At 33.6% G+C, this 26,637-nt stretch overlaps 2 protein-coding genes across 4 annotated transcripts; one reads left to right on the top strand and one right to left on the bottom strand.

Annotated features, from left to right (window-relative positions):
• Positions 1-1,484: 1,484 nt before the first annotated feature.
• On the bottom strand, positions 1,485-16,977 carry LOC101210441 (dual specificity protein kinase YAK1 homolog). 3 transcript variants are annotated; one of them, XM_011656588.2, is made up of 18 exons: positions 16,139-16,972; positions 13,477-13,676; positions 11,904-12,057; positions 10,732-10,841; positions 10,578-10,647; positions 10,403-10,485; positions 10,223-10,304; positions 10,108-10,148; positions 8,799-8,921; positions 7,450-7,597; positions 7,075-7,189; positions 6,841-6,923; positions 6,654-6,728; positions 6,021-6,098; positions 5,098-5,894; positions 3,119-3,268; positions 2,163-2,464; positions 1,485-2,050 (listed from the first exon to the last, which is right to left on the bottom strand). In XM_011656588.2, exons 1-18 carry the CDS (start codon positions 16,346-16,348, stop codon positions 1,977-1,979), a joined length of 2,895 nt encoding a protein of 964 aa, XP_011654890.1. In that variant the 5' UTR covers positions 16,349-16,972; the 3' UTR covers positions 1,485-1,976. The 3 variants fall into 3 exon arrangements, with proteins under 3 accessions (XP_011654890.1, XP_004143636.1, XP_031741250.1); XM_004143588.3 differs by having other exon boundaries at positions 10,223-10,301; XM_031885390.1 differs by lacking the exons at positions 1,485-2,050; positions 2,163-2,464 and having other exon boundaries at positions 3,119-3,321; positions 16,139-16,977.
• A 4,302-nt stretch (positions 16,978-21,279) lies between these two features.
• LOC101210684 (protein BOLA4, chloroplastic/mitochondrial) lies at positions 21,280-25,026 on the top strand. Its single transcript, XM_004143589.3, has 3 exons — positions 21,280-21,724; positions 23,405-23,472; positions 24,561-25,026. The coding sequence occupies exons 1-3, from the start codon at positions 21,416-21,418 to the stop codon at positions 24,715-24,717; spliced, it is 534 nt and encodes a 177-aa protein (XP_004143637.1). The 5' UTR covers positions 21,280-21,415; the 3' UTR covers positions 24,718-25,026.
• Positions 25,027-26,637: the final 1,611 nt, after the last annotated feature.

The following is a 26,637-nucleotide window of genomic DNA, read 5'->3' as shown; positions in this document are numbered from 1 at the left end:
TAACCTCAACAAATAAGTACATTATCGAACCTTGAACAACCTTCCCACTTGTTGCAAGCTTGCAATGAACTTAATTATTACCTGTATAATCTCAAAGCACCTAATAAAATAACTGATGCTGTCGAACATTCCTTTACATTCCAATATGATCTGATCTCAACCCATTGAACATGGGTTGAACATGGGGCTAACACACCCACTTTAATTTAGCTTGCTATCATCACATCTACAATAATCTCCCCTGCCACCCACTAGTTTTCTTTGGCCCATATTACGGTCATGAATTTAATTAATTAGAACCACTAATGCGCACCATCATCCCAACAAAACAAAAGAATACACACATCCTGCACTCGGACCAGAAGTACTGTTTCAAAACTCAGTTGCATGGCCATGCTGAAACTACAGTCGCACTCAAACTATTTAGAAGCAAATTTCTTTTTCTTTAAAAAAAACACATATTAGTTTTAAATTTGGAATTAAATAAAAAAGAACAAAAAGGAAAAACACTGTACAGCCACAGTGAACTTCCCTCTGTGGTCTCTCCCTGCCGTTTTCTTATAGCATTTGGAGAAAGATTAGCTTATCACACAAAAACCAAAGCCGACAACTTAAGAAAGCCAACAATTAAGAAAGTTCCAAATCGAAAAATTTTAAACAAAATTTCAAGAAGTTAACCGGTTAATCTTTTGTTGTAATCTATTGAAATTGATCGCAAACAATACTAAAACTTTATTATATTCGTAAATAGATTTAAATAAATTTGTCCTTCAAAATAATGATCCATAATATAATTAAAGTGCAAAACCAACTATGTATTAGGCTGTTTTTTTTTTTTTATGGTCGAACGGCAGAAAGCCATTGTAAAGAACTGTCATCATTACCTGATTCTCGTCTAGTTTAAGTTTAAGTTCCGTAATTTAGACTTTAAGCTAATGGTTCTCAACTATTTAGAGTTCAAGTTTCATAGTTAGTTTAGACTTTAGTTTTCTATGAATGTTTCATTAAATTTCACCCATTTTTTCTCAAATTATGTAATTTTAACCTTCCAAAGCTACACCATATATATAAAATTGCTATTACTGTTACAATTCAGTACACTATTTTGAAAGTGAAGATTACAAACAAGACTATTTAGGTTATCGTTATAGAAAATCTTTACTTTGGTTTTGGAGTCATTTTTTGTTATGAATGGTCCAAAAAAATATTTATAATATCTAAATGCATCTATTCAAACTACGTATGAACACAATTCAAATCGTTCTATTATAGTGGAGTATAATTTTATGTGAAAATAAAAAAGCAATGGAAGGCAGCAAAGACAGAACAAAATCACTCCAATTTCAGAAGAATATAACAGCCAAATTTATAGCTAAATCAAAAGGGTATAAATATTGCTGCAAAATAAAGAGACTTGCTGGATCTAAAGAAGCACCAACAAACTAAAAAAAATCGATCAGATAATGAAAACCAAAAAAGGAAAGAACAAAAAACATCAAAACACCTTTTATCAATTGAAAAAAAAAAAAGTTTACAAAATGATAATGCCTACTATCTAAAATATGGAGTGGAGATATGAGGTGAGAACTTTAAATCTTGTATAATCGTAATCTCCCAGTAATCATCTCAGCAGCAGCAATGGAATCAGAAATCGTTCCTCGAAACATGCAAACCGAATATTAGTTAGAACAAATGAGAAAGAATGAACGAGACTGGCACACGAGGTAAGCGTAGAAGAGGATTGAAGAGTGATTGACTGTGACAAAAGAAGAAGAAAAAATAGAAAGCAGTGTTACAAGGGGGGAATGAAGAAGCATGGCCACAAATCATGCCATCAAGCAAACAATTGATGAACATAGTCTGAATGAAGAATTTTCTGGCAAGTGCCCACTAAGCTGGTGGAACTAATTCAAATACCAATACAATTTTCCTGCCAACGTAACTCTCTTGAGATGAAATAGTAAGCTGTTCAAATTCTAGATCCTCCCATAGTCTTTTCTTCCACGGGATGCTGGAGGAATGCTTGTAACAGGTTGATTCGCTCTAAACCCTATGGAAGAATATAGATATTATAAGCATTTCAGAACTTCGGAACGAGGGTTCGATTAGAAAGGAAGTACATGTAAAAGGTTAAAGTTATATTATATTGAAAGCATATTTACCCCATGTCATGCCACTGCCGAAGGATCCACTTCCAGGAGAACGAGGGCCTCCAGAATTATAGGTGGGAAGGGGTGGTTGGATCTTCACAGGGCTCCATTCGTAACCTCGAACGTTTGTGCTTCTCCCTTGGTTGAACCGCTGAACAGGTTGCTGTCCCAAGCGGCTTGGGGAATTGTGTGAATTATGAGGCATGAGATGGGAATGCTTCGATGAGGAACGAGCATATCCAGTGTGCAAATCTTGAGCTGAGGGCGGACTACCCACCTCTACATGCGGAAATGCTTGGACAGGTCCAGTTTTTCTGAAATTGTAATGAAATGGAAACGTATTAAGGAAAACTCAAAATGAAAAACATGAAATTCCAAAGGAGTTGTGTCAGAACCAAAATAGAAAAAGAAAATCATGCTACCTGGTTAAGAGAAATTTACAAATTACAATATATATTTAGTAGGGCAGTGATTTGGTTATTCAATGGATCTATAAATCACAAAGGAAAGTGTGTCCATTTCATCCTAAATACTCAAATAATCAAAGCACGTAATGTTTGGTTAAAGTGGGAACTGAATATACACGGTACAACGAACCCCAATAGCTTGGGGTAGGGAATAGAATGCACATTATTATTCACATGATGATGCGAAACTTAAGAAAGAAGTCCCTAATTATTGAAAGAATCAACCAATTTAGGCCTACGTACAAGAAATTAAGGCATAGGGACCATGACTAACCCATTGCAGTCATACTTCACCAACTAATAGTAAACTGAACCAAAAACTTCCCATAGTAGTTGGAACCCTTAAAACAACGGCTAAAGCAGAAGTCAATAAACTAAAAACGGTGAGTTTTTACAAAACGGGGGATATATCTAATAAAAAACCCTATTATGTTTATTTGAACAAAGTACCATGTCAAAGATAAGAATGTCTCAACAAGTGTACAAGCACGTGATGTCTACCTCTGTGAGGATAAATTCAAACTAGGGCTTGGCACACTAAATCTTCCAATCCCAGTAGACGGATTTGATGAACCCACATGCATGTTGCTAAAATCAGTCGACATGCTGCTGACATTTGAATCACCATCATCTTGGAGGAGTAGTTCATCGCTGAAGGAACAGAAATCATACCACATTGAAATTTGACGGAAAAAACAAAAGATCTGCATCTTACAAGTACATTTGAGTGAGAAGAGGTATGGGAACCGTAGGATACCAGTAGCCTATAACTCAATTGACCAAACTTTATGCAAATACAATGAGAGATCATCAATCAACACCAAAATGAATAAACCAAAGAAATATGTATTAATGTGGTAAAAGAATAAATAATGAATAGCTTAAAATCACAATCATTGATGGAATACAGACACATTTGAGACATGCATTATTATTTATTATTATTTTAGAATTTTGATATATTAAACTGGTCAAAATAGATCAAACATGTAAATTTAACATTTAAAAAACATCTGCTTCTGTAAGAACTTGAAAAGTCAATCAAATTGAATGGTTTCTTTTCAAGGGTTCCAATTGCATCATTCACTTACTGGAATTTTATTTGCTTAGAGGTGAACCATTGCAGTGTACATGGAGTCTCATAAATTAGCTTTTTCTTATTAATTTCTATTATGTGGGGTGGGGATTTGAACTTCAATCTCAAAGAAAGAAAGAAGTATGGCATAGCTCGAGACCTATCCTTATATTGGATTTGTTTTAGTTATTTGTAAATGGATTCCAAGTCTAGATTGAAATTTTTTTCTTAGTTTCTCCAAAACTATTTGACTGCCCCTCGAGCATGGTGGTTTTGGCTCAATGCAGTGCCAGCTGCGTGGTAACTTTCATCTTTTGGACTTCCTGAACCGTTTGGAGCAGTTGGGTTGCTGGTTGTCTAGTTGTCTTTGGCTGCTTGAAAGTATGTCTCTTCTTTTGGTTCTTTTTCTTTGGTTTCTCAAGGTTGTTAGGAGTTTTGGTGTTTTCGGTTCTTTATTGCAGGTAAATTTTGTGTTGTTGGTTATTTGATTATTTGAGGTTTTAAGCTGTACTTTTGTTTGGAGGCTGCTGTTTTGACCTGTTTTTTCTGGTTTATCTTTGGCTATTGTTTTTTTCTTCAGTCCCAATCGGATGTGTTTTTTTTTTTTTTTTGTATTTTTTGTTTCTCATTTTTAAAAAATGTTTGCAAGCCCAACGTCTAAAGGGGAGTTTCTTCAACTTCTCCCTATTTTTTCTTTTCCGGAGGGATATATAAATATCAAGACTATCCAAAGTTCAAAAGCCAGGGCATTTTTTTTTGCACATCGGCATGTTTCCAGCATGTGTATGACACACTTCATTTGAATAGACTGTCTACATTTCCTGGCTGAATACCTGATTTAATAAATACAACCAAGCAAATATAGATGAAATAATAAAAAATGTAAAATAAAATCCATAACAAAAAAAGGACCGAGTTTTTATGGTAAGCAGATAACAGTGGACTTTTAAAACAGAACACTCAAGAGCCAACTAGCTTTTTAATTACCCTCTACTGGACTATATGAGATTTGAAATTAAGAGCACACAACTTGATTCGATGACTTGATCGCAGAGCCACAGAATCCCTCAATTGGAATTGTAACACGTGAGGATAAATGCATGGTTATAATTGGTGATTCAGATACAGTATTTGGAAAGTAGTTAACAACAAACACACTAGTTCAGCAGAATGACTACACAAAGTAATAGGCCTATTTTTCTTTTCCTTTTACCTTTCACGAATATTTTCTGCTAAACCAAACAAATTCATAAAAAGAAACCAATATTCAATTAGCTAGGACTCGGAATTCATCCATCAAGCACCCTGTTTCTTTTTTTTATTATTTTTAAATGTGAAACCGACAACAGATAGAAATAAATGCACAACAGATAGTTACCAACACATGGAAAGCTGACTGACTAACCTATAATTGGGATCCCAATCTCCAGGATCAGGCAATTCAGACTTATTACGAGCCACATCCGTTGATTGTGAAAATTGCATATTTGGACCAGGCAAATGAGATCCTGGCATACTCTGAATGGTAGGGTATCCAGCGGAGCTTCCACTACCTACTTGCTGCTGCTTCCAGCTGGTGGCGTTGCTACTCGGTGGCAGATGAGATGGTGAGCAACCATGTAAAGAGTTCCCATCTGCTTGACTGTAGCTTGTGCCTTCGGTAGATTGCCCTTGCCAGTGGGAAGATGAAGAACCATCATGAGTGCCAGGGTAATCCCAATATTTCCTTCTATTAAATTGACCAACTGTAGCCATTTTTCCCAGGGGCGACCCTTGACAGCTACCCCTAGCAGGAGAAGTTGGCCCATAATGTCCAGGTGAGCCCATTGAAACTTGACCATAACTGCTTGGTGGAGTAAACTGTGATGGACTCGTTCCTAAGGGCAGTGGCGCAAAGTTCCCCGTTGATGGGCTCACACCAATCCCATTGCTATGTGATAATTGGAAAATCCTCTGTCGAGTATCTGGGCTACTGGCAAGCACTGATATTCTTCCTTGTGGATGCATATTCATTCCAGATGGACCAACAGGCGAATAATATGCAAGCATACCATTGTCCCCGTAGCTTCCATAGCTGTTCCCAAACCCAATACTTTCATTGTAGCTACCATGACTTCCAACGCTGCCATAACTGTTGGCATGGGGATATGGTACCATTTGAAAATGTGGGCTGCTCTGAAGAACTCTGTTCCTACCTGCAAGCTGATTGAAAGTACATATTTACTTCAGATCAGAAAAACTTTTAGTAAATCTTCCAAAAATGACAACCAATAATTTGAAAGGCCTCCAATAAATAAATAAAAGGCATTAAAGGGCCAGCAGTCTCACATTGGGGGAGAGACCAGCTGCAAACCAATGCCCTCCACCTGGATGATGGTCGTCTACCTTTATGTTTTTTGAAACAGGCTGTGGAAGAGGGAAAAAGTTGTATGATTATTATATCCAAAATCACTAATAAATTGTTAAAACAAAAGAGAAAGTAAACCCACGAGATAAAATAAGCTAACGAAAGGGGAAATCCAAGAAAGTGATACATGTACAATAGTGAACAAAAAAATCTTCAGTAGATGAATTACATGAGATGAGACACATCCTACTCAGCATGCATATTAAGGTGACACAAAAAGAGGTGTGCCAGTAATTCTATGGATTACACAATGAGGTGCTTTTGAAAATATTTTAATTGACTGAATGAATGCACCAAGGTAATACAATTCACTCAGCAGTTGTCAAAAATCATGCAGATACTCTCATAATGAAATTAACTGGTCCAGTTAGTTGTGTCAGTAATCAAGTTACAATTCTCCTTCGTACTCTACCAATGGAAGAAGTTTTATGCATCCAATTAATTTCAGAGCAAATATTAATAAGTCAATAACAACTAAATGGTTTGAGATTTTGCAGCTTCAAAATGAATATAAAAATTCCACAATAGTACAAATGTTTGAAAAATCAACTTACCAAACGCCGAGTCTCTGGTGGAGGCGTGTATGGGCATGTGAAAGGCTCTCCTGTCACAAAAGGGTGTTTGGAGGCCTGCATGTGCACATGGATTCAATATCCAAGTTTCTATTGCTTCTTAGTTATAAAATGTGCTATTTAGGTAAATCAAGAATTAAATGAACTCTTACGAGGAAAACATCAATACCTGGAAAGGTGACCATCTTTTCGCAGGATCAAACTCCACAAGGCCCTTTAGGAAATCAATTAAGGCCAATCGTACTTGACTCTCTGTTAATAAATGTTTTCTTAGATAAGAAACAATTCAATGAAATAAGGAGAGACCCGAGGACACACAGAGAGAAACTGTTAATAAATTACAGTCCCTATTAGAAGTTCCTAAGAAACAGAGCTTTGGACCCAAGGACACACAAAGCCTTACCTTTCCTAATATCTTCCTCAGCCAAGTTTTTTCTATAAGGGTAGTTAGTCACAATTGCTTCGAGGTCCATTCGATTGAAATACTCTTTTCCAATTGAAGGCTTTTTCATCTCTCTCTGAAAATAAACAAACAATTCAATTGCAAAATTGGATATAAGTGTTAGGGTGAAAAGCTGTATTACTTGTAAGTTGTAAACAAGTAGAGAGTCAGCATCCAACAACAATTAATCAATTTAGATAAGGAACTGGAGCATCTAAATTACTAGGTATCTTCAAGAAAAGATTGGTTAGACAGAAAAATGTCTAACAAGAACATCTCTGAGTCTCAATATATTTTCTTGGCAATGGAATAGCAGAGAAATAATTATACACTTACAGCTTCATATTCATCTGCTTTTAATGCTTGAAAAGAGCTTCGACCACTTGAATAAATTTCACCGTTTTCATTATGGAAACCTCCAATAAACTTAAAAAATTTACTAGTATGTTTTGCCTCCTTCAGAACATAATCCGGAGGCTGTGCCCTGTTAAGAATAAAGCATGTGGGACAGGAAAGTCAGAATCGTCGCAAAAATGAAAAGGAAAAAAAAATTATAAATAAATATAAAACTAATTTACAGTTTAATCAAATAAAAAACTGCGTGAGGTGAAAAAAAACAGATATTTCTAGTTCCAAAAAAATTTCAGAACAAAAAGTGACACTTTTCCTGAAATTTGAGAGACGATAAAAGGAATAACTGAATCACCATAATTTGTGAAGAAAAAATGAGAAATCAAGTCAAACTGCCTAATAATGTTAACTGAACAGCACTGAACCAATTAGCAACAGTCCAATCGGTTTGGTTATCGATTTATCAGTTGGGTTTATGAGAAGTGTGGGTCTCAGAGGTATCTCAGGCACTGTTCACTTCACATTATTGGGCCCCAGGATGCCTAAGCCCTAGAGTCAGTTAACTAGCTTGGGAATGCACGTGCACGTAAATATCTTAAAACAAATTGTATGCATTTCAAATGGGTTGAGCAGTAAATTGGTGTTTCTCAATGCGACATTTTAGTCAATGGAACTGCCTATATTATTTGAGAATATGTTTAATTTTTACTGTAAATATATGTTTGGCCAGTTCGGATATCCGGTCTAGCCATTTCTAAAACCACACCGATAGCAGTTTCAATTGGTATAAACAATTTTTTTAGTTCTTTTTTTATTTTCCCTTGTCCCCTGATTCTCATGTGTGTAGACTTTGAATGCAAGAGGAACCAAATGAGTGGTCGCAACTATCATCAATATGAACAGTTTGCATCTCTCTTCTTCCTCTACTTTTCTTTACTTATTTGGAAAACATTACATGTGGTAGAATATTGGGGGAAGAATAATGTTATATATGTAGTTTTGAGTTGGTATTGAATGAAATGAAGTGAAAATAATTATAAGTCATTAACTTATGGTATAAATTGATTCTCTTATAAAAGTGCAACAATTTCTTTTTAAGAAACGATGTCTTTTATTTAGAAAAAATGAAAATAAGACAAGGGCAAACAAAAAAACTAAGCCCACTAGAAAAACCCCATCAACTTAGGATTTTAATAGATCAACTATTAGGACAGAATTTTAATTGATCAACTATTAGTATAGAATTTAATGATCGCCTCATGTATTAGATTAAGAAAAAAAAGGCTAAGAAAAAAAAAAGCCGTCTACGAAAGGAAAATTTTAGAAAAGCCTACCCAAGAATGTCAATCATCCGCCTCAACAAATCAAACTCAGAAGCCCCTGGAAATAATGGCAGTCCAAGAAACAACTCAGCAACTATGCAACCAAAGGACCACATATCAATAGCTGTGGTGTATCTAAGCAAATGGTTAAGGGTAACGTCTGAAACCATAAGAAATTAGGAAGAAATATATATTCACATTATATATGAGTATTTTAAAAGTTAAATTACAAATTTAGTCCCTGAACTTCGATAAAATCGGAAGAATAAGGTCCCATTTGACATTAAGTTTAAATTTATGTCTAATAGATTGATCATTATTTAAATTTATCAAATACCTATTAGACACAAAATTTAAAGTTTAGAGACTTGATAAACCATACTTTCGAAAGTTTAGGACTAAACTAGTACCTTAATCTAATGGCCAACAAAAAGTACTTGGAGAGGGCTAGAATTATTTAGGAGGTAAGAAATCCACAAGTGCCTATATAACATTGCTCCATGATAGGAAGAGGAGACGAACATGGGAAATGGAAACTATTAATATAATTAGATTATTCTTAGGAGATATTATTCTTAGGAGATATTATTCTTAGGAGATATTATTCTGGAGATATTATTTGATATTATTTCCTTAAGTGTATTTCTCTATGGTTATATATAGGCTTGTATCTCTATTAAGTAATTAATGAAATATAGATTAATTCCATAAAATCAACAGAAACAACATGACATGTCTACACATTAAGTAGGACACGTTCACATTCGGGTATTGGGGCACTTTTTTATGCACATACAGCAATTTAATACTTCAAACATTTCACGATGGATAAAACATGTAACTTGTACATAAAGAAACAAAATATACTTCATTAAGAATGCTAAAGTTTAAATAAAAAATTTGTGTTTGATTGCACAACCCTCCATGACTGGTCTATAATTCCAAAGTACCTCCTATTCATCCTCAACAATCAAAGTAGAAGTTGATTTATTATTGCCAAGTTGAAGAAGAGACCATCTTATCCAATATAAATATCAAACAACAAGAAGATACTACACAAAGTTGTCAACGGCTGTAGAGTTCATAAATTAAGAAAGACAGATACTAAACCAAGTGTTTCTACGTTTTGATTTTGCTTTCATTTACAACTACTTTTTCACAATGTATTTTGAGCATTAGTCTCTTTTGATTATTTGAATGAAAATCTTGTCTTAAAAAAAGAAAAGTTGTAGACAAGATATAATTTTCATATATTAAATGTTTTCAATCTTTTAGTTTGAACACTCATGAAATGACAACATAACTCCGTTCAAAAGGATACTGATATCCGAGCAGGACTTCTGGAGATCTGTAGTAGCGGCTCTGCACAGGGGAAGAGGTATAAGAAACAGAGATAATCTTTAGAATGCTAGGATGAAATGGAGATCAGGAATTACCTGGATGTAAGAATAAACAGTTCGGTCCTCCAGGCAAGCTGATCCAAAGTCTATTATTTTAATTTCTGCCGGCTTCGCACTGCTGTTTCCAACAGTGAAAAATAAACAAACCCACAGCCTTGTGTAAACGTTCAAAGAAAATAATTGAGGGGAAAACAAAAGTTTATCTCCACAAATTACCTTGTACATAAAAGAATATTTTCTGGCTTTAAATCACAATGAATAATGCCAGCATCTTTTAATAGAGCAAGCCCACATAAGATCTTCTCCAATGTAAACCAAACAAAAGGTGAGATAGTCACAATGGAGCACGAATGTTCATTTGAAAATTCTAACCCTAAAAGAATTGTTGTACCTGTTTGGACAGCATTTGAACAATGCTCAATGATAACCCCCTAAAATGATTGATCTTGATAAGCTCATACCTAAAGCATAGACAGAGGTTGTAATCCAAGTATATATTTTAGATCACAAGTTCTAGATAAAAAGAACAATAGTTAGTGACTTACAAATTTGTATCAAGCAGCTCAAAGCAAATGCACAGATGACGTTGGTATACAAAGTAATCATAAATACGAACGATATGATGCTTGTCCTCAGGATCATACTTCTGATTTAACTGCATGGAAACCCAATACAGTAAAATTATTAGGTCTCATACTATATTTTTTTAAATTTTCTTTTTAAAAAAGTATGAAATACAGAGAAAATAAAGTCATGGAATATGCAATAAACTGAGAATTGAATTAACGCTTCAAGATTGAAAGATTTGCTTCATTAGTTCTCTGAGTGGGGGCTTTCTCATCCCCCCCCCAAAGCCACTTCTGCTGCTTCTTTTTTTTAACCATACATTTTCTCATCCCCTTGTTTTCAAAGAAAACCATCTTTGCTTCAGAACATAAATTACGAAAATTTGAAAAATACAATGTTATTATCCCTTAAAATAGAATCCCGCTCAGTGTCCACCCCCCATCAGAATTAGCTATGTTGTGCACCCTCTGTCTTGTCCGGAACCAAAAGAATCTAGAGGAAGCCATGTCAAGAAATAAGGTAGAGGAAGTCATTCCAACATTCCAGAACCATAAATCTAGTCTACTTGTCAAAAAATATATATATATATATATTTCTTTCTGAAAATATGAGAGGGAGGATCAAACCTCTAACTTCAAGGTTGATAAAACTTTTTTTTCATTAGATGAGCTATGCTCAATTTTTACCAAATCTTAATTTTTGTTTCTTCTTTCATATTGCTTTTCTTCTCTTCTCCTAAAGATTTACAAGGTATGGTTCCCTTTATGTCTCTCCCTAAAGAGGTTCCATTTATGTCTTTCTTCATTGTATCTCAATAGTATTGTCTTTTGTTTTTCTCAGTTTCTCTCATCTCCTAAAGGTTAATGTATTTTTAAGTATTAGTCCCTTTTCATTTTTTCAATGAAAAGTTTGTGAACCTTTATGTAATCTCATTCTACCATCAATGGGCTAATATTTGAGAAACTAAACATTTATAATTTCTGGAGGACTGTAGTAGCAAATTATTGGAGATTTTAACTATTTCACCTCTTCCATAAAGCATTAGACCACAAAAGAAAATAGCCTCACCGGTTCACCAAATCATCTAAGTAGCAACAAAAGAAAAGGAAATAACCATTATGAAAAAAAATATGAATGGAAGGAAAGTTACCAATGTTAAAATAGATACTTCAACCAGTGCTTGCTGATAATATGCAGGTTGGTTTTTTATGATCTTCACAGCTACAAAGCTGTTAGTTTCTGCAAACCAGCATTTAGCAACCTGCCCAAAAGTTCCGTGACCAAGTAGATCTTTGACAACATATCTGAAATAACCAATTAACCAAATCACAAACATGATCCACTCAGTTGTACGTGGTATATGGATGAAAAACAATATATTTCTAAATAAGTAAAGGCATATGCCTAAGGAGGCTTGAGTTCTCAACCCTAGTCACAAGATTGAAATGCAAGCCTGGGTAAGACAAAAGAAAATACTCTTTCAAGCTGCTGCAAAAATGTAATGTTATAGAATAAAGTTCAATAAAAGAAAATGAAATGGAAAAAGAAATCCTAGCTTTCTGTGTTCTATGCAAAAGCAAAAACAAGCTGAAGCCACACTTTTATGAAATGTCAATGTCAAGAGAAGTTTGGTCAATGGCATCAAACAACCATAAAATCCCTCCTTACAAATAGCAAAAAATCTTTTCTCACGTTTTTCTATAAATCTGCGAACTCCACCATTTCTCTTTACTGAAATTGCAGACAAAAATATTGCATGCAATCTTAACAGATAAAAGGTCTTGACATCATTTCCACTCCTCTTGAGCTTGGAGCTTGACAGATCATAGTCGAAAGAATGGGGGAAGGCCCTGGGGTGACTGGAAGAGAAGGGGGGATGGGGCACTAGTTTCGAAGAGAGAGAACACCATCAAAATTGTTCTAGGAAACAGCAAAATCTCCTCCATCATAGCCTTGCACTCCCTATTACATGTCAAGACTCTGAAAACCTCCCAAAAAGGGGACCCAATCAACTAGTCAAACTAGTAGCTGTGAAGAATATGATCAAGGTCTGAATGCACCTCCACAAAAGGAACATCATCAACCTCATATCCAGTTAACTTTTCCATGTAAGGCCTACAAAGAACTTAACCTTCTTCGAAATTTTAACCTTCTAGAGTAAGGAAAAAGGAGTGAGAGGAGAGAACAAAGGAGCACACAAAATGTGGAAAATAATAAAGCTGGAAGAAAAATCCTAGGAAGGACAACGGGTCCAAAGTTGAAGGTCCCTCCCCCCACAACCTACATGAACATCCTTCAAAACCAACACGATTTCTATTCTTCCAATATTTATAATTGTTGCTATAACTTTTATTATTGTTTATACACCTATTGTTATTGTTTATACACCTTTTTTGGGTAACTTTCCTCGAGAAGAAGAAACAAAGTATAACTTCTTGATTATAAAACCTACACATTATCCTAAACAACTTCTTGATGAAAGTATCTTTGAACTCAATTTAAATTTAAATATGATGATAGTTCTAAAGTTCTAGTCAATTTGTGTGTTGATGTCATTTATTGAAGACCCCAAGAAAATCATGATCAGATTTGTGCAACTAAAAGAACTATAAAGATACTATTAGTCGACACAGTCCCTGTAGATGCATAGTAGACACATGTGAACAGAGTTCAATGAAAGAGTGAAATAAGGATTGAAAATTTCATTCAGAAAATGCACAAACCTCCGTTGCATTTCAAAATTGAGTAAAACAGAGTTCACCGCCAAGATAAGATCTGAGTTCACATTATCATAGCCATCATTAAGGACTCCAATTGATGGGCTCGTCAAAAATCTCTTCAGATTTAACTCTTCAGAATATTTAAACTCTGGATTGCATTTTCTGTATGTTTCAACTATGTCCTTAGTTAATCTAGCAACCAGCTGAAAAATCAAAAGTCTTATGTTAGAACAACAGATATTTATTTCTCATTAAATCGGCATTAATATTAATATGACAAAATATAACTTATGTAATTCTGGATGGTACAAGTTTGTGCAGGCAAGGAGATAGAATCAGATTTAGGGAGTATCCTTGATCTGGGATAGAATCACCTTTAGACTGTTAGTGAATTGAATATTTTTGGTATATGTAATTTAAACTAATTATCTTTTAAAATTAACACCTCGTTTTCTACAGCATGAACTTATTAGGAAAAAAGGCAAAGTAGAACTCTACAAAATAAAAATTAATCTTCCAATGTTACAATGATCACTCTCATTATACTTTAGTGAATTCCATCTCAGTTTAACCTAAACACCCTTCTTTTTGTTCATTCTCTAATCTCTTGGTCCCTTCGTTCTTGAAAATAACCTTCTCCAATCTTTTAAAAGGTTGGACAAAAGGCTTCTTCGTTTTTCTCAAAGGAGTCATGACACTCAAGATCCCTTATTGGTCTTTCCATTCTTGACAATGACCCTCTTCTGATCCTTTAATTGGTCGAACAAAAGACTTCCTCTTTCTTAAATAAGTCATCACAATCATTATCCATTCTTATCTTTTTATAATAACCCTTAAATTTTCATCTATAAATTTCTTTTGAAAATCCCATAGCATTCATTTGTCAAAAGACAGGCCACTCTCACTTTTAGATACCAAACAGAACCTCCGTAAGTCTTTTCATTTCATTTTCTAATAATGCGATAATCTCTACACTCCAACCATGCCAATTCACGCTTTTTCTTTCCAACTAACTTGTGCCTTCATCTTCTTTTTGAACCACATCTTTCTGTTAACTCGTCCATGAGATAGCTCATGACTTCAAGGTTAACAAAAAGCGAAGCTTAACTAAAGGTCAATCCCAGTCGTTGCAACTAGGGGCCCTCTAAAGTAAAAACTAAGCTAAAAAAAAAGGAGGGATCCCCGCCAGGGAGAGGCTCCAACTAACAGAGAAGCGACCTAAAGATAAATTACAAAAAAAAATTGAAATTAAAGTCCAGAAAGAAAAATGAAACCTCACCAAGAACCAAACCTCACTAAGCTCTCTTTCCAAAGGCCACACCCTTAAACGCTATTATTTCTCTCACCCCACAAATCTCATAAAAATACACACACCCCAACTAGCCATTAAAACGGTCTTTTTCCGGAGAAAGCAAATGGAGGAGGAATTCTCCAATCATACCCCTACCCTCTAGAGAGCACAAGAAAGGCCAAACTCCCAAAAGAATTGTAACCAAAAAAGTCTTGCAAACTCACTCCAAGGAAGATGATCAAGGTCTTCCTCCACTAGCAAACCAAAAAACTAAATTAATAGATAGATTTATTTTCTGCAAAGAGCTACTAAACTCCATGATATGCCCTCCCCTCCACGATCACATAAAAGACAAAAAGAATCAATAGACAAAGCAAGAAGGAATAAAAGGGAGCTCTGTTTAAAATGATAAATATTTTTCCATTTCAAAACAAATGTTAAAGAAGATTATAAGAATGTGTTCCCTATTATCCATACTATTCACTAGATCAGCTTAGAGGTACGCATTTTGACTAAAATGATCGAATCCACAAGCTGTAACTCAGAATATTGACATTTCTGGATCTTCATTAATTATTTTCTGGAGTACTAATTAAAAAGAAAAGATCCAAACTACAATATATCTAGAACTCTAGAGAGTAAAGAGAAATAAGAACTTTCTGCTCATCAAATCTATCTATCTTCAAAGACTCTTTCATCCTTTGACACTTGATTTTCTTTTACACAATTTCTGTCCTTTGAAACTTGATAATCAACAGCAACTAAGACCCTCAGTATTTCTACAATTGTCAAAAGAGGTACATCATAAATATGGGTTCTGAAAAAAATTTACACATATGACAAAATTTTCTTAGAATGGCGTATGCTTCTAAAACTACAGATGGGTGAATCAACTAGGCTACAGAAAGAGATCATACTACTGCAACAACCACAGCCTGTAGTTCTATGAGTTTCTAAGGGAACGTACTTCCTTTGCTAAGTGAGATGGACAAGCAGTAGGTGAAACATGCGTGGAAAATTAAGGAACATGCTAAATACAGCTCAAGATAATTCAACAACAATCAGCATCATTATGGCCACCACCCCCAAAAAAAAAACAGAGAGAGAGAGAGAGAAACTCTTAAGCTTTAAAGAAGGTGCACCTCCTAGAGCTGAGAATTTCGACCGGAAACCTTGTAGTACCACGGCAGAGGGAAAATTCTCAATTTAGCAACAAAACACTAAAACTAATATAAAGTTCGGTATCTGACATGCAGACAGAAAGCATAAACATTTGCAACAACAATGTTCATCAAGCTATTAATAACAACACAGTTTACCAACAAATTAACCAAAATGGAAAAGAACAGAAAGAAAAAAAAGATAAGAACTTACGGGTATTCTGGCGGCAAAACACGAATCTTGGGGTGGTTTTGCAGCAGCATTTTCCCTTTGCAAATAAGGACTAAAACCGAGTTGCCTAGGATGCCAAAGCGATCCTACAGACGCCGATGTCGAAGCAGCCAGTGAGTCGCATTCGGCACTTGAGTGTGCAGGTAGACGACGGTCAGCTTCATCACTAGTGCTAACTTCTTCCTTAGCCATAACCAAGGCCCGAAATCAAACTCCAACCAAAGAATTGATATCGCCCAAATCCTCCATTGGAGCTAATCTTCACATATAAAAAGCAAAACCAAATACTAAACAAAAAAACAAGAAATTCACTGTGGGCTTCAGTAGTAGGTGGGTTGATTCTTGAATCCCCCCAATTGCATCTATGGTTTCATAGCCACTCTCAATTCCAGAAATCCGCCAACTGAATCCACTCCCATTCTTATTTTCTCTCTAATTCAATCTCCACAAGCCGACAAAACCCTCCCAACAATCCATGGCAAACAAAAATCGATCAATCTGACATGGGCGTATCAGATTGACGATTATCTAAACATTGAATGAATCCTCCAAAACTTCGATCAAACAACAATCCTTCAAAAATTTAACCCCCCAAAAAAAATCCCAACAAATGATATAATTTACCAATATAACAAAATCACAAAACCATAGAAGAAAATCTCCACAACGTCGATTGAGAGAAGATAGAAAAAAAATTAGAAAAAAAATAGAAAAAAGAAAAGTTTTTGAGATATGCAAATTGCAAATTAGAGAGAGAAAGAGAGAGAGAGGAAGAGAGAGAAGCAGGAGAAAATGAATTTATGTCTATGGGACAATAATGAGTTTATGTTCATCCAATAGGGAAGTTTATATGTACCGTAGTGAATAAGAGTCCGCCACTCTTATTCTTATTTATTTTAACACAAAGTGAAGAAATACCCTTTTTATCTTCTTCTTCTTCTTTCTTTTTTCTTTTTTTCTTTTTTTCTTTTGGCCTTTATTTAGTTTCCAAAAATATTTCTTTTTAAATACAATAAAATAATGTATGTATTAACAACTTAAACTCATTTTATCCATTTTGAAATATTCGCTTCCAAATATTATAGAACATGTCGAGTAGAAAATAGCTTAAACAACATTTGTATGTACTAACAGTGATTAAGTTAGTAGCCTTAGTTCCTCATAGACTGTTGAACACATTAATGAAGTCAAAATGCATTTTAATATAATCAAAAACTAATGTTTAGATTAAACGTTTTGAATCTAAATTTCCATATTAAACTCATTTTGTTTCGACCCTAAACTCTATTTTCTATCTCTTTTACGATTTCATCTTTGTTTTTTCATCAACTTGACACACATTCTAACAATCCTCTCGTTACCAGTAATATTGCTTATGTTCCAGCTTCTCCAACATCCTTATTATACTTAATACATAATATTACTTTCGTAGTATCGAAAATCTTCTCTACTTAACTTTGTGCAATTCAAATGTTCAATCACAAATTTTCGATTAAGCAAAAGTAACCAAAATATTAAATACATACAATAATTTATCATGATCAATTACAAATAAACTATAATATTTTGTTGTATTTATAAATACTTTAAATTAGTTTTGTATTAAGGTGAGTAACGAATTAAATGCAACTAGACTAAGTTAAAATATTATTTAATTTGATGTATTATTTACAAGAAAAAAAGAGAAAGAGAGAAATAAAATAAATAAATAAATGGTAATTTTTTGTCATCTATTTGTGAGCATGCATGAGGGAATTTACATTACGTGTAAACACTTCTATTGCTTTTATTTATGCAAACGTCAAAGCTCCACGATTGCACTCCACATGCTCCAACCTCATCCCAAACTTTCAATCAACATTTCAACATAACAAATATGAAATAATGCCCTAAACATTATTTGTTGTACTTCTAACCAATTAATTATATATAATTACCAAAATTAAACAAAACCTTTTGATGAGGAGAAAAAATATATATATTAATTTTGACTTCAACTCTACATAAATTCAATACTTTACGTTTAAAACGACATGTCGGTAGCACAAATTTATATAATAATATTCTTTTAGTATTACAAGATGGAAAATTGAATCTTTAACCTTTAAATATATAGTATTTGATTTAACTTTTTAATTACATATTTTTTAAAATAAGACAAACACTTGAAAAGAACAACAAAACAGTTTAGATAATAACAAACCTTCTAAAAAGATTTTTTTTTGTTAGTAAATTCAAACATACAGTTAAACTTTCGTAATTATAACTTTTAACATATTAGATATGTTAATGTTAATTTATATATTTTTATATTAGCTTTTTAAATATAGCTCAACCATATGATTGATTTTTTTTTTTATAACTATGTCCGAAAAATAACATAACTTTTAATTATAAAAATAAAGTATTTTTTATTATATACTTTTGAGAAAGATGGGTATTGAAGCAAAATTTATTTTATGTAAGGAATGTGTTGCTGTGCATAATGTACTTTAAACACATCATATATTTGTACAAAACATTGTGCGAGTTTGCACAATTCAACCATGAGTAAGTTCTCATCTTTCTCACAATGATTAACACCAAACATTGTTATTAAACTCAATTTAAATTTGAGTGAATTTAGAAAAAAGAAATCCAAACTCAGTTACACGTTCTCTATTTGTTATTCTAAACACAATGGCAATAAAAATAAGTGAGTAATAAAGGAACAAGACATATCATAAAAGTAAAACAAAAATAGTAGAAAATGCAAAACTTGAATCGTTATAAAAATATAGGAACATATCAAGAATTTAACATAGTGGATTTATGCTAAAAACCGTAATGAGTTAGTTTGGTAAAAGGGAAATATGTATAGAAAGTCATTGTTTTAGAGTCAAACTTGAATGATATTTTTAGTTTGAAGGTCAGTGTTGTAGAGTCAAACGAGTTGTCTATGTGAGATTGGTCGATGTGTGTTTAAGTTGACTCGAACACTCACGAATATAAAAAAGAGAGTATATTTTGCAAAAAATTAAAATGATGAGTGAATAAAATTTGCTCCCTTCTGTAAATCGATAAATAAACTTTGCTCATGCATCCACAAAGTAACCAAATATAAAGGTTTACCAAATCATTTGTACGAGTAGCTTAAATTTCATTAAATTGTTCTCATTTTAAGTCATTTTGCATGTGCATTAGGCGGCAAGTTGTTATTCCTAACTTCATACTTATCCCATCTACTAAATGACAATGAACTAACGTAGTTTTGAGTTATGACTTTTTTCCGTTTCTTTCAAAACTCAAGAAAATGATACACGTTATAAATGAACTAACCGTTTTATACCTTTAAAATGGTAAACTTTTCCACTTTTTTTCGGTTTCTCTCCCATGGAAAAATCACTTCCTCTTCTTCATAATCAAGCTTGATTTACATTGTCTAAAGAAAAGTCTAAAGAATGTCATCCTGTGAAACTTAGTTAGGTACCTAAAGTTGAAGCTAAGGATAGGTACATGAAGTCAATTGATTATGATCTTTAATCTCAAGCTCTAGAGAACCTATTGGTCACAATATCTCATACTTATCCGTTTACTTTATATAGAATTGTTTGACGTTTTCTAAAGAAAATTTCAATTAAAGTTTATTGATTGGTCACACCACTCCTCAAGAATCAACTTTTCATCTTTAAGAAAGTACTTAGAATCTAAATAAATAAGTTTTCATCTAGATTGAATATCATGTGTCATCTGTAATCTACGACTATCTTATAATATAGTCAAAATTACTCTAGGACATAAGATATTGTCAAAAGAGGTACCTAACATTAACCTTATAAGTTCGATGGATCGATATGTATCTACCTTGCATGAAACCAAATTGGATCATTGAAGCGGACTAGTTAGAGGAACGTACGCGCAAATTGAGTTTAAAAATATTTAGCAACTAACCAAACATGATGTCGTGGATGAATTGAACTTGACAACATAAGGAAAAAAAACATAAAAGATAAGTAGAAAGATAAGATGGAATATGGATTCAAACAAACCAAGGTATCAACTAATTCATCTTATCATATTCCAATCATTCTTAGCTCAATATAAAGAAATTTGAATCATACTTTCAAACTCTATCAGTTTTAGATTTTTTAATCCATAGTTTGTTCACTTTTAGTCTATGTACTTTCAAATGATTAATTTTAGTCCTTAAACTTTTTAAATATTAAATTTAATACATACTTATAGAGTTTTTCATTGTGTTGTATTTTTTTAATATTTTCTCTACAAATTTTAAAAGTATATTAATATTTACCAAAATTTCATAATTTTCGTAAAACAATTTGTCTTAATTTCTTTAAATACAATAGGAAATTTTCAATTATTGTTTTTCCTTGATACATTATCGATTTTTTTCTTATCTAAATATTATGTTTTTTTTTCTCATTTTAAATTAGAGGATTGTTGGTACGTGGAGCAACAAAAATAATAAAAAAAGTATGAATTAATGAAAGATATAAAAATAATGAAGAAGAAAAAGAAAAAGAAAGTACATTTTAGAAATGTTGTAGCATGATTTGATAAAGAATTTAGATTCAAAATTTAATTGAAATAAATCTTAAATCAAATTCTGTCAATAAATTGTTTTTTTTTTTAAAAAATTTATTATACGTTTAAAGTTTTACTTTCAAAAAAAATATTTGTTATATATTATTTTAATTTGATTTTGTTTTGATTTATTTTATTGTTTAGATACAGATATTTTAGATTTAAAATAAAATATTTGAAAATTTGAAAAATGAATAAAAGAAGAAAACAAATAAAAGACATGAAGTAATAAAATTAAAAAAAGGTTAAATACGACCGCTACACAATTAAAATTAATTTTGTAAATAAAATAAATTAAAAATAATGTTTTTTAAGATTATTAAATTAATTAAAAACAAATTACATTTGATAAATAGACAAATAAATTTTTTATAAAAAAATGAAATAATAAAACTACATACCAGTTAAAAAGATAAATAGAATTGAGTTACCATAACCTTTGCCAATTCTTTTTCCGAACGTCACTTTAACATTAAAAAAAATACAAAAAAGAAAAAAAGAACAGTTTTTCTTTTTCTTTTTCATTATTTTGTTAACATTGGAACAAATTTCACTATGTGGAACTTTCGGCAGACTCGGACCATACATCGACACGGGAAAGCAAACAAGAAAGATAGAATAAAACCGATCAAGTAGAGCAGTTCCATCGATTCAGCTGCGCCTAAGACTTTGATCATGATGATTAAGGTTCCTCAAGTTGCGTTCCGTCGGGTTCTTCCAATATTCCTTCCCCGCAACCGACCTTTTTCGGTTGTCTCCCGCCAAGTCACTTCCAATTGTGTGTGCACCCCCGCCGTTGTCGCTGTAATTATCTCAACGTCCACCACCGGCCTCCGTAGTAAGAGCAGTAATGTTGCGAAGTATAGCCGTGCCAATGGAACATTTCCAAAATGGGGTTCGAGTCGGAACTTGAGCATTAGAGCCACTCAAGTGAATGAATCTGGATCTATTGATTCCCCGCTCATGCAGTCAATGGAGAACAAGGTGCTTTTTGTTTAATCTATGGTTTCTTTATCGTTTTAGGTTTATAGTTTTCTACGTTTTCGTTTATTTGAGCAAATAAGTGCGTTGCTTTTTTGGGGGAAATTAGGGCAAGTTAATGAGCTAATTTAAGAGGAATGGAATCTCCCAGTTGATTTTAGTTTAGAAACGTTCTTAGTAGCTCGGGATAAAGACCTTAAAGCCGATTTTATGAGATGATTCTTTCTTATCTTATGTTTTCGTTTTAACATGTCTGCTATCCAACTTATTTTCAGTTTCTTTTCTGCAAATGTGTATTTGTTTGTAAAACGGATGTAGCTTTGTTTTTCTCGCTCCAATATATTATCCACCTAGTTGTTTAGTTCTTACCGGTGCCATGTTATTAGAAGGGCCACGACCACAGCTGGTTGACTAATTCATCCCGAGGTCGCCTGTGCGTAGTGGCATACGCAGAAACTGATGGCATACTTGATAAGAAAATCAATTCATTTCTCCAAAGAAAAGGATTTTCCCTTCAATGAAATACAGATAGATCTGCACACTTAATCGCTACTAGGAAGAGACCAGCACCTGCCATGAGTAGAAAATCCAGCACTTGAGTGCCACTGACATCTGCCAAGCCAATAGCAGGTGGTGGGTGTGAAGGTTTTGATAGAATGCATTCCAATCTCACCGTTTTTGGTTCTTGTACCAGCTTGAGATGGTGGTGGACAACCGAAACAACTGGCAGCGCTGAGGTGGTGGTATAAGTAGTGGTATTATTGGATGATGATTATGAGAAGAAATCCAGTAAAAAAGGAAAATTAAAAAAATCAAGGAAAGCACAAAAAAGAAGGAGAAATAAAGAAATCTTTTAAAAGATTGAAGCCTTTTGTCATAGGTGGAAGAAAGATCTCATCTTTTAGAGTTTCTAAGAGAACCCACTTCGTATTTTTTACCCCCTCAATAGGAGGTAGGTAGAAAATGAAGTAGTGATTCTAAATGAAGATCAAAGAAAGAGAAGAAATAAAGAGTGGGTTTAATTTGCATGCCGTGAAGAGATCAAGAACAATGTGAACGAGCATATCATAAATTCGACGTCGTTGATAATATTGGAAACAACCATTTTTTAGAAAGACCAAAAAGAGAGTATTTTTTTCTTTTTTGTGTTTCTTTAGAAGAAGAGAAATGGAAGAAGGAAGAAGAGCAGAAAAAAAGGTCATGAGTTTATGGTGTATGAAGAAGGGAAATGGGGAAATTATCAGAGATCATAGGATTTTCTTTTCAAGGGGAATTATCGTGATGATTGTCCTTGGTTGATTATGTGATTTTGACTTGGGAGTCACGAGCTCTTTGTCAATTCCAACAAAAGAAAAACTTTCTTTCAATGTCCATTGTTGTGCGTGGCTATGGGGAAGTCATGTTGGGAGAATGAAGTAGTTACTGTCAACAGAATCATGGTTGGCAGATAGCTCCGGTGAGAAGGGGGAGAGAGGTGGAAAAGAGAAGAGAGAACATTGTTTTCAATTCATCATTTATAGTTAGAAAACAAAAGCTGTGCAATCCTTGTCTTGGATATTTATTGAAATTAGTCTGGTAAAGTATATTTGAATGGGAATTGTTATTTCTTTCTAGAGTCGGTTTCTATTTCAAGATGATTAAATTTTTGTTTATCGTGTTGACTTTGCAAATTTCTTCATCCAGATTAAGGAACAACTAGATGCACAATCCGTCTCAGTAAAAGATGCTTATGGGGATGGACGACATGTGAGGTGAGGGCTTTTCTCTATAATTCCTTTTTATGGTTGCTTAGTTTAAGAAGCTTGATTTCTCCAGAATTTAAATTGGAACACATTTATTTTTTAGGGAATTGGTCTTATGTTTTGTTAAGCTGTATTATTATTTTTTATTTGTGTCATGTTATTTTGAGCATTAGCCTCTCTCCCCCTCTCTCTTCCCCCCCATTTTTTAAAAGTTGAGAGCTCCAAGAGGGATGTTTGAACAGTCGTATCCATATACATCCTCCTAAGAACTACATCTCCCGAGGAACACTTTTTTGTTCCTATCATAAAAAGTTGGGGACCCGTTTAATTGTCTTGCGGGGTAAATATGTACATATTTTGTCTGTTAAATGTATATATTATCTAGCAAAAAGAAATTTGGTTTCCACTTTGTATGGAAGAGAAATTGATAGCAACCAAAACACAATCAAATTATTTAAATGACAGTAAATGACTTAAACTTACAAGATAAGCAAATAATTTGAGGTACTTGAACCCTCCTCTCTTGAGACCTCTCTAATGTCGTAATTGATTCACCAAGATAATACCGATTTTCCCTGTTCTCCATCCTTCTATTTATAACCAAATTCCATAACTAACTCCTATAGCTAATTACTAACGTACCCTTAAGATTCCTCTTACACCCTTATACCATTCCTATTGGAGATGGATAGGCTTATCTTCAACTACCCTTTTGGCATCTGTTTCTTGCCAAAGCGCAGTTTATGTCCCATGGGTTCGCTATGAAGTCTTCTCATTCTTGTAAACGATTGATGTCTCCAAGCTCAACTAGTTCAAATTTATTTTGCAATCAAAAGGTGAGAGAATTGAATCTCTACCTCCGTATATTGTTGAATTAAAAATATTGATACTGAACCTCCAACGTAATTCCCTAATAAATTGATTAAATGTCTTTATCTCTGTTTTTCCTACTTGGCAAAGTTCGTTGGAGATGCACGTTGATTGGGGAGTTTCCTGTAGTTTGCATGTTACATTGAAGTATAATTGGCTTCATTGGCCATATCCAAAGGACAAGTCAAGATGAATTTAGTACTTAGTTAAGTTAATTTTTGTTGCAGCATTGATGTTGTTTCTTCAGCCTTTGAGGGACAGACGGCTGTGAATAGGCAGAGGATGGTGTACAAAGCTATTTGGGAGGAGCTACAAAGCACAGTACATGCAGTTGATCAAATGACCACCAGAACACCTGCGGAAGCAGCAGCTCAGAATTCATAACTCTCAAAGTTTGTCCAAACCTTCTTGTCTTTGCCAATAAATTTCTTGCAAAAAAGTGTGCTCATATTATTTCTTTTCACCTGTTGATTAATGGTAAAAGTTTTTATCTTTGATCTTACATTCATAACTGATGGTCAAGGAATCAGCTTGCCCTTTTTTGCATGGGTTCCACCCCCTCCCCTTTTTGGAACACCCAACATCTGGCTTGAGAACTTAAAATGTCATTCTTAACCAAATCATATTACCAGTTTGGGAACCCTCTGTTCTAGAGCTCTAAATATTCTAAATTTAAACCTTTTTTCCCCGTTGCATGCACTAGTCTATTTCCTGTTCTTTTTCTCATGGACGTACGTGACTCAGTCACTTTCAAGCAAAATAAGACCTAACAAATAATTACAAAAAAGAAAAAAGAAATTTTTTTTGCCATCGAGGTCCAAAGAGAAATAGATCCTAACAAGGGTCCCAACACTAGGATCACAGTCCCTGTCCATTTCTCTAACGGTTCTATTGTCTCTATTTTCCTTAAAACCCCAAGACAAAGCCTTCTTTGACTTGCCACCAGATCCTCATCTCCTAAAACAACAGATGTAGAAATATTTCCTTGATCATTTCAGTTTAATCTCTGTGTCGGGCTACCTAAAAAACCAAATACCTCAAAGAAGTAACTCCGAACAGGCCAGACAAGTTATAGCTCCAAAGGATATTATCCAAGTCTTCCTCGAGTCTCCAACAAAGGAAGCAGCAAAATGTCCCAACCAAACAAGTCAACCTTCTTGAAAGACAATCAAGAATGTTAACTCTTCTATGAATAACCTGGCAAATGGAGAACTCTATCTCTGAAATTTTCACCTTCCATAGGAAAGAAAAAAGTAACCCCCTTTGTCACCTTCCCATCTCATGTAAAAATAAATTAAGTTTATGAACCTCACTACCCCTTTTGAGTTTTTTATTGAGTTTTTTCTTTTTAAACTTTGTTATCTACTTTGTTGGGGATGTTTTTGAAGTCCATAAAACTGAATAAACTAGTTTTTACAAACTTGTTTTGGTTTTTGAACATTGGTTATGAATTACACCTCTTCTTCAAAAAGATGAAAAATCATTTGTAAAATAACAGTAAGAAAATACTAAGTTTTCCAAAAAAATGAAAATGAAAAAACCAAATAGTTTGGTTTAATAAACCAAGGTTGATTAAATTGAATTAAACATCAATTAATATATGATTGAATTTTATTTGGTTTAGCATGACGTTTATGGGAAAAGCTGTTAATAAGAGTTGAACATTTGAAATTGAATTTGAGAACCGTAAACATGATTGCAAGGGAATTTTAGTCGTACATCTTATCATCATGATTTTTCTTGCGGCCATCGTCTATATTCAAGCAGTTAATAATCTTTGGCAGTCGCTAGTAGAAAAATACACCAATTGAAGGTATGACAGTTAGGGGTTGGTGGGAGGAGAGGTAAGAGCATTTTCGAAGAGAAAATCAATCTAAGCATCTTTTTTTGCTAAGTGATATGATGGATTTTGTCGTCCAAATTTGGACCAATTAGTTTATCAATTATCCATATGAGCTTATCTTAGTGGCAAGACCCAATCTTGCATAGGAAGCATGTGAATTTCTTTACTAAACAATTTCCAACATGAGAGTAGCCAAGAGGGTTGAGATTGGTTCAATTGTGAATAAGGTAAACTTGTTCGAAAAGTAAATTAGTTGGGATTCAATAATTAAAAGAACCTGGTTTGGATGGACTGGGTTCACTCTATTCAAATGTTCTTAATAAAGTTCATTGTCTACACCTTCAGTTAGAGAAGCTAACTAAATCATACTTAATGTCAAACTAGTGTAATTGAAAAAGATGAAAAAGCATGCAAGTTCAAATCAAACCAATTGCGTTAAGATCGGTTAAGATCTAGATAAC

This window comes from Cucumis sativus, chromosome 5 (genome assembly GCF_000004075.3).
Source record: "Cucumis sativus cultivar 9930 chromosome 5, Cucumber_9930_V3, whole genome shotgun sequence".
In the NCBI taxonomy this organism is placed as follows: Eukaryota; Viridiplantae; Streptophyta; class Magnoliopsida; order Cucurbitales; family Cucurbitaceae; genus Cucumis; species Cucumis sativus.
Note: the sequence above shows the minus strand (reverse complement) of the source record. Positions and strands in the feature narration are given on the sequence as shown.